The 8,699-nt window shown below is 39.8% G+C and overlaps 1 protein-coding gene and 1 long non-coding RNA gene across 4 annotated transcripts in view; one reads left to right on the top strand and one right to left on the bottom strand.

Annotated features, from left to right (window-relative positions):
* Positions 1–1,251: 1,251 nt before the first annotated feature.
* The window catches only part of Ncoa7 (nuclear receptor coactivator 7), a 140,115-nt gene continuing 132,667 nt past the window's right edge, over positions 1,252–8,699 (bottom strand). For all 3 annotated transcript variants that reach the window (XM_050138082.1, XM_050138081.1, XM_050138083.1), the window contains 3 exons: positions 4,167–4,262; positions 3,572–3,645; positions 1,252–3,261 (listed from right to left, as the gene is read on the bottom strand). In XM_050138082.1, the coding sequence (XP_049994039.1) occupies positions 3,126–3,261; positions 3,572–3,645; positions 4,167–4,262 (306 nt within the window). In that variant the 3' untranslated portion in view covers positions 1,252–3,125. The remainder of the gene's footprint in view (positions 3,262–3,571; positions 3,646–4,166; positions 4,263–8,699) is intronic.
* LOC126499064 (uncharacterized) lies at positions 3,653–7,167 on the top strand. The gene is made up of 3 exons (XR_007590966.1): positions 3,653–3,943; positions 5,488–5,557; positions 6,458–7,167. It is a non-coding gene; the product is annotated as an uncharacterized lncRNA (long non-coding RNA).

Here is an 8,699-nt window from a genome sequence, read left to right as displayed (position 1 = left end):
GTGGGTAAGAGCTCCCCAAATGAAAGAGTTCTGATTGACAGATGTTTGGAGGCACTTCTGATAGTTATACAAAAGGTGGGTGTGCTGCCTTATTTTGAATCTTTTGTAAGTACACTTGGCTTTCTCTCACCGACTTTTTATTTGCTGAAGAGGATCTCACTATGTAGCCCTGGCTGGTATGGAACCTGCTATGTAGATCAAGCTGGCCTGTTTCTGCCTCCTGTGTACTTGGACTAAAGGCATGAACCATCACACCCAGTCCTCACCTAAGATTTTGCAAATGCACCTATGCCTTGAGAAATTATGAGGAAATAAAGACTGCTTGGTGTCTTCATCTGTAGAGCTATATGGCAGAACGTGGTAAAGGATCCCTAATGGAAATCGGTAAGCAGGGTGGAACAGGTATGAAAATAAAGAGGTGCCTACATACGGGGTGCTAGATTATGAAAATCACTAAATGCATTATTAGAAAGCCAAGAGAGCTGTCCCCACTAACTGTAAATAGAGCAAGCAGTTTCCACGAACTGATGAGAGAACTGGAGGGAGAGACAGGAAATGAAATACAGGTATTTTCCAGTGAAAATATGCACTGAGTGCAGTTTATTGTTGGTTATTTCCCTCCCCCACTCTGCCCAATATACAAACCCTAAACAGGCATGCGTCATACTTCAATGCACTGTACCTTGGACACACTGCAATTCTTAACAAATGGAAGGTTTGTGGCAAACCTGTGGCAAAAGGGCTATAGAGACCCTTTTCCCAACAGCCCAGATAATTAATAATGCAGCATTTTTTAAAGCTATTTTTCCTCGCTATTTTTAAGTGCATGTTTGTGAGGATGAGACTGTGAGTGTACGTGTGTACATTCACACATGAGTGCAGCTGCCCATGGAGGAATACAATTGCCCTGGAACTGAACTTACAGGCAGTTGTGAACTGCCTGATGTGGATGCTGGGAATTGACTCAGGTCTTCAGCAAGAAGCTCGGTCAATCACAGAGCCATCTCTCCAGCTGCAGACCAAAGTATTTTCAAGTAAAATATGTGCACTGTTTTAATCCTTAGGTGACTGCATGCTCGATAGACTATGAGATAGTCTAGACACAATTCTTACAGGGCTGGATATTTAAAAAAAATAGGGTGACGTGTTTTGTTGCAGTGTCTAGCAATAAATCCTGTTATGTCTCTTAGGTAGGGCTGTACCAAATAAATAATCAATGAATGAATCTTTAGAAAATAAGTTCACACTGAATGCATAAATTCCTTTATTTGAAAATATTGGAATAGCACTGCATTACATGTAGTTGAGATCCATAAGGAAGGATCACACATTCCTGCTCAGACAATACTGTTTTAAATAGAGAATACAGCATCTGGATAGGCTCTCACGAGTATAGCGTCATGGACTAAACTAGGTAAGAGTGACCTATAGGCAAAATGACCATCTTGTTCATTAACAGCATATGGTTACAAATGGCATAAATGGTGAATGTAATCACCACAAGCTATTCCTGGGATCTCACCAACTCATGTGCATGAGTAGACCACGTTCAAATCATGTGTTTTTAACCGAGAGTCCTCAGTGGGAGAACACAGGTGTAAAGTGTCTCTGGTCTACAGATTTAAAATTTTAGAGCATTCGTTTAAACTAGCATGGAATGGCAGTGAGTATAACAACTGATGACCTGGCAGAGACCACTGAACATTCTGTTTTCTTACAGGGAGTCTAAACTGGAAGAAAAATTTAAAGAACATATTTTGAACGTAAACAGATATGTAAACGTGGGGAGCTAATTTTCCTTTCAGTGATCACTGGGGAAATAATTTGTGGTAGACTACTTTCCAGCTTTGGCTATCATTAATTTTTCCCATCAGTAGTCTTTGGCTTTCACAAAAGGGTGGCAATCAACAAGGTTAATGACTTTATCTCTTACTGCTTAAAAGAAAAGATGGTTTACAATGTGAAAATGAGTTTCAACTTTAAAAAATAGATTTTCTTTTTTTCTTTCAGTTGTGATATAAACACAATTCTTTATTGTTTTTTTCTCCAATAGAATTCTAGAAACCAAAAAAATTGGTCCAACTTGATATTTTCATCCAACATCAAAAATGAAGAAATTAAACACTCCCCTTTAAAACAGAGGGCTCCTCATTCATGTAAACACCTGTGAAAAAAACTATATATATAAAAAAACTAAAAAACTAAGTTACTGTTATTAGTACACAATTTCGTAAGAAGCAACACATTCTCTTTTCAGGATTTGTTGTATGTCCACATTCATGAAAATTCCTATTTTGATAGACACCAACTTACAACTACGAGAGATGTCATACTCTATTTCACACAAATGCTTAGGGTGTCAAAGTGTACTTTAAAAACTAAACGAAAAGCTGGTCTATAATATTCAGATCAATGAACATTGGTCATGAACTCTGGAAAGTTCATATATAGAGAGATACATAGTCTTAAGACATTAAGACTATCTCACCCTAAATAATCAGGGCAAAAAAAAAATGAGTATCAAACTATACAAATCAAAGGAGACTTGTTTCCCAAATATAAGCACAAAAGGTACATATTCCTTTATTTCAGTATTTGACACATTGAGAAGAAAAAAATTCCAACATATTTCAGACAATATACTAGAAATAATAAATAAAATAGTTAAAAAAATCAGATGTTCCCTTTAAGTGCCGTGCCCTTTCAATTTTTCTAAATCAGATTCAGCTTTCCATAGCAAACAGTAACTATACATTTGGTAAATTATGTTGATAAATACACAAGGCAGGTATATATTTCCACAGTATCTTTTTTTTTCACAGTTACCAAAAATAAAAATTGCATTCAACTCATACTCCTCTAGACACTCTGATTTCTCATGGTGTGGATCCGAAAGCAGTGGATGTACAAAGTCTTTTCCCATCTGGACCTCAGGTTTCTTTCCTCAGCATCTGCCCTCCGCAGGTACCTGTCAGAATCTTTCTGCATTGTTATCATGCTCTGAGACGGTGGCAGAAAGAAAGCGTTGCTGTGGGATGCGGCAGCCGGGGCTGGGGCTCATCTTCCAGTAATAGGGCTAATCTAGCCCAGTCTTTTTAATATTATATTTTAAGGCAGCCTACACTTCACTCAAATGTCCATACCTCTAGGTCCTGAACTATGAAGTCTTCTTTTTTGGAGAGAATATCATTATTAAAAGTGCTGCAAGAGTTGCTGCGTCCGTGGTATAAGTCGGCATCTAGCCACAGACCAAAGCGTCCCCTGTAACGAGGTTAAAGAGGAAAGTCACTACACTGACACCCCGAACCCGGCATCTTTCTGTCTTCCTTTGCCAGGTGTCCCTTCCTTTAGGCCATGACAGGCAGAACTCTAAACGTCTCACCAAACAAAAGCAAGCTGAATAGACAGGCCTCTCCAAAATGACAAATAGTATAAGTCTCCCTGCCACATTAATAAATCATTGGTCTTGATCCTCAGGGGCCTGTGTTAGTGCACAGTCCTAATTCATCTAAGCAAACAAACTGGCTGGGTCAAAACAGAGCCTCCCACAGCAAAATAACAAGAATCTTACCCTCCACCACCAAGCTCTAAAGAACTTATGTCTCCGTTGATGAAATATGAATTTTCTCCACTCCACTTAAAGACCTAGGGGCAGAAACACAAAAGAGCAACAGACATTTCAATATGGAGAATTAGCAGAGACGACATCTTGAATAGTCATACTGCATACAGGGAAACACATCTTCGACTACGGAAGCACTTGGCAGAATAGCCACAGTGAGGTCACCAATGATTACGAAATACTAAAGACCAGTCCACAGTATGTTTGGCTGTGACCTTCAGCCTCTTCCTGCATCTCAGACTGAGACAGTCCTAACGCTGGGTCCCTGAGCAGGCTGCGAGCCACAGGCATGAAGAACAAGACCCAGAGTAAAGGGTGCAGGTGAGTTTGCAGGGCAGCTGCTACCCCAGTGTCTGGGCACCCCACCCGCGCTATCCCAGTGTCTGGGCACCCCACCCGCGCTATCCCAGTGTCTGGGCACCCCAGCCGCGCTATCCCAGTGTCTGGGCACCCCACCCGCGCTATCCCAGTGTCTGGGCACCCCATCTGCCCTGACTGCTGACAACAAACACGGGCCATTCATGGATGCCACCCATCCAGCTACCTTGAAATTAGGACTGAAGGTGTAGAGAAACGTCTCGCCTGTGCCGTAATAGTGGTCACTGAACTTGAAGGGATGAGTTGCATATGCCCCAAATATCTATTGAAAAGAAACAGAAGAGTTAGTTATTTCCAAAACTAAATTCCCATAGAGAGACTTTCTGAAATATTTTTGACACACTATTGTTCTTAGATCTTATAACACATTCAGCAAAGGTTATTACTAAATTAGAACTCTTAAGTGGGGAGGGAAAAGCACCAAACAAAGCAATTAGCACAATATCCCCAGCTCTAACTGGAACCCATGTGGTCAGGCTTCCTGGTACATGGAAAATCCATCAAAGAAGCTCAGAAAAGTTTTCATTCGTTAAAGGCCAACAATTCAGTGGCTAAAAGGCCACAGAAGCCAAATATGAAGAACAACCTAAAGATGTGTGTTTTACATGGAAATGAGTGCTTGACAGGACACAGTCACATCTCTAGAATGACTTAGCTTGCTTTGTATTGCTTTTGTTTCTTGAGACAGGGCCTGATACTACAGGATAGGCTAGCTTGGTACTAACTCGCTGCGGTAGCTAGGTTGGCCACTAGCATTTCCTCGCTTTAGCATCTTGGATTTATAGGCGTGAGTCATCATGTCTGGCTTTCTTATGTGTTTTATGTGTGAGATCAAGGCTGGACATTTCCCCAAAGAAAATTAACTTTGCGCCCATTCAGTTTGCAATGATGAGTGATAAAAGTACTTAAATATGACAGATTAATATGCTTAGTCTGAAGTGACTTCTAATAAAAAAACAAAACGAAAACACATCTTGACTTTAAATATGATGTGTTTGCATCAATAATTCTTCTATTTCTTATTTGAAGTACAAGAGTCATGTTACAGAATATGGTCAGGCCCTCCCTCAGCTTTCTGTCCACCTGTTTCCATCCTAATCAGTGTATATGGTTGAGAGTTAGGAGAGGTATATATATATGTGTGTGTGTGTGTGTGTTTGTGTGTTTGTGTGTGTGTATGTGTGTGTGACTCAGTAATTCATGTATCTTCCGCTCCAGAGCCTACTTAAAAAAATATTGCTTTAATAGAGATTTTAAAAAAAAACACATTTTTTTTTTAAAAACAATACTTTAATTGGGTCAAAATCACTGTGTGCCCTCTTCTTTGCTAGTTCTATTTAAAACGCTAAACATTAGCGATTTCTAATTCTAAACAAAGATTGTCATACTTCCTACTCCCGAATTTTCTCAACTTCTAAAAGTGAAAGAAAAATAAAATATATTTTGTAATAAAACATAAACAATTATTTTCTCTTTTTTTACTAAAGGAATTGGAATGCAATAGAGAAGCGCCCATTTTTTCAAGCACGATCCTGAAATATGACAAGAAGGAAACAGGTAGGAAGTGGGCTCCTCTCAGTGGAGTCAATGGCAGATGCTGTCCACACTCTCCGGCCTTCTATAAAATTCTAAACGATATTTCTCAGTGAAAAGTTTTTCAGTGATGATGGAAATCTACTTAATAACCAGGGGCCAAGTAATTCCAGGGCTATGCAATGGGTTTTTTCTCAGAAACTATTTAACAAATATCTATGCTATTCGTTCTATTACTTTATTTAGTAGAAAAAGAACATAAGAATTTGTATATAATTATATTTGTACATAATGAAAATGCAATACATTTAGCAATAACAGAAAAAAGAATCTATACAACTAAAGAATTGGAAATGATAGGGTGAAGGTTAATATAATAAAGATAATAAAGATGTCTCATTGCTCTTTTCTCTTAGCTTTTGTTTTTCTTGTGGTGCTAAGGATTGAACTCAGGGTCTCACACATGCTAGGAAAGGACTCTGCCACTGAACTGCAGTCCCGGCCCTACCACCTGAACCACCTTTATTTTTCCTTTTTATTTTGAGATAGGATTTTTATCTGTCCTAAGAGTAGCTGCGATAGCAAACCTGTAACACAGGTCCGCCTCTCAACTCCATTAGCAGATATAAAATATAAAGCAGTTATCTTGACAGTTTGCTTTGGGTGTGTAATCTACATGGGTAAAATATGGTTAACAACAGTATCATAAATAGTGGGACGGTGAAATACTGCAATATAGACGTGACTTTTTTCTTTTTTTTGCCTTGCCAATGCTGTTAGCATAAGCCACACTCTATTAATTGCTGAAGATCTGCTCTTCTAACAATTCCATGTATCATAAATTCCTGGGTAGTTTGGTTTGACTGACGGTGCCCTCAGTGAGTCTGTGAAGTGATCACCAACTCTAAAAAAAATTCTGCTTAGCTCTTTTCCAGATTCTTTCTGGTAACCTAGAGACACAACGCTGCAGCTTATTGTCTTGTGGAGAACACTCTCAACTGTTTAGAGCCAAATGTAATCACTGCTGGGAATATCCTCGACCTTGAACTTCCTTACTAGTCTAAAGACGCAAGCCAGCTCTGTGGGGCTGGTGTAAGGGCTCTGTGTCCTACGGCCGCCCTTTCCTCCTGGAACAAGTCCCTTAGCCACTGAACCAGAGCTTCGGCTATACATCTGCCTGCTTTCCCAGAAAAACAATTTTGCTCTATTAGCCAAGTGCAGGTCTGGCCTTGGCTTGTCTCAGACAATGTGCATTAAGTGTTGAGCCAAGAACAATGGAGCATCCGGTATTCACAACCTGCCATCTCTCTGACAAAACACCTACTCCAAGGAAAGGCTGGGTGGAGGAAAAGGCCTTCTACCTCTACGCCATACTTATCTGCATTTTCACTTCTGGAACACACTGGGAGGGGTGGATGAATTGCTGAGCACCTGCCCCTGGAAGGGACAGATGATTGGCAGCTAAGAGAAGAGGGAACCCCAACTCCTGTACTACACAGGTCCAGAGTAAAGCTTCAGGCTTGAGCTGGGGTTGCTGGAAAGATGGGAAGTGGGTTGTGTCTCAAGTGCCAAAGAATTTCATTGTTATTACTGAGATTTATTAGATTTTCTTGAATAAACATTTCTTCATTTGCTGCATGCCTTTAGGAGAATTTCCAGAGACTTTAAAGGGTTGTTTTTATGACTCCCACCAGTCAGGGTTCTTTCACGGATTCTGTACAGCTCCGCTCTCTCATTCTGCATGTGTAATATTGGCTTCTAATATCTCTGTCATATTTCTACAAACAGCACAGCCATCTTATTTCCCAGGGTGGAGGAGCTGAAAGAGGTAGAGTTAATGTCCAAGTATCCTCAACTGCTCAAGCATCTCCAGAACCCAAGATATGCATGACTCTACTCCAGTGATACTCAGCTTGTGGGTCATGACCCCCACAGGGGTTACATATCAGATATTTATGATTTACAACAGTACCAAAATCACAATTATGAAATAGCAATAAAATAATTTTACTGTTGGGGTCACCACAACATGAGGAACTGTATTAAAGGATCGCTGCATTAGGAAGGTTGGGAACCACTACTCTACTCCCTGACCAAGGCTAAGCTTCAGCCTCGGGCCTCTGGTAGATCACTGCTGGCGGAGAGCTTGACGAAACTGTGCCTCACTGATACCTTCTTGATGCGACCCTCTTATTCTTCAAGTTTAATACTACTGCTAAAAGACAGGAAACGAATGCATATTTTTGTAGCCGACTTGTGTGTCTAGTCATACTTTATCTGAGACATAGCACCTAATTGTGTGGCCATTCCATAACTTTCTATGTGACTTTCACTGTAAACACTTTGTGGTATTATTTCAACTTTCATAGTACTTCTACCCATTATTCAATAAGATGTTAGCAACCATGATCTAATAATAGTAAAAATAAATATAGTAACAGTTCCTCTCCTTTCCATAATTCTTATTATTGCAATAAAGCCATAAAGTAACCTCACCAGGACATAACCTATTGGGTTTTTTTTTGGGGGGGGGGAAACAGTATCTAACTGTGTTGTCCTGAAATTCACTTTGCAAACCAGGCTGGCCTTGACTTGAACTCACAGTGATTCACTTGCCTCTGCCTCCCAAATTCTAGGATTAGAAGTAGGTCACATGGTTATATATATTTCTCTTAAAAGCATCTCAGTTACAGACCTCATTCAGGGAGGAAAGTTGACAGGATTGAGATGTGCTTTGCAGGTAAGATCCTCCATGAACAATACAGGTTGAGCAACACCAATCTGAAAACTTCCCAAACCCCAAATTTTCTGAGTGCCAACATGATACCATAAATAGAAAAATCTGTACTGAGAACCTGTTTCATGAACAAAATTATGAAAACTCTCTTTGTGTGTCTGTGTTATTATGAAGCAATTGTGATCCCATCTCCTTATACATATGCAAATATTCTATGACTCCCCCAAATCCAAATTTCTAAACAATTTTATCCCAAGAAGCTTGAATGAAGAATATCCAGTTGAGTTGCCTTGTATATAACAGGTGCTGATTAGCCATAACCTGACTAGATGAATCAATTAGTTCATGACTTTGCAATATAGCAGCCTGATTGAGCAGTAAATGAAAGCAGTCTGCAATATTCCATGGGCAATGTAAGCTGACTAGAAG

The sequence above is a fragment of the Alexandromys fortis genome, unplaced genomic scaffold (genome assembly GCF_014885135.2).
Source record: "Alexandromys fortis isolate MF-2015 unplaced genomic scaffold, M_Fortis_MF-2015_v1.1 scaffold_14, whole genome shotgun sequence".
NCBI lineage: Eukaryota > Metazoa > Chordata > Mammalia > Rodentia > Cricetidae > Alexandromys > Alexandromys fortis.
The sequence above is the reverse complement of the archived record's forward strand: the minus strand, read 5'-3'. Positions and strand labels throughout refer to the sequence as shown.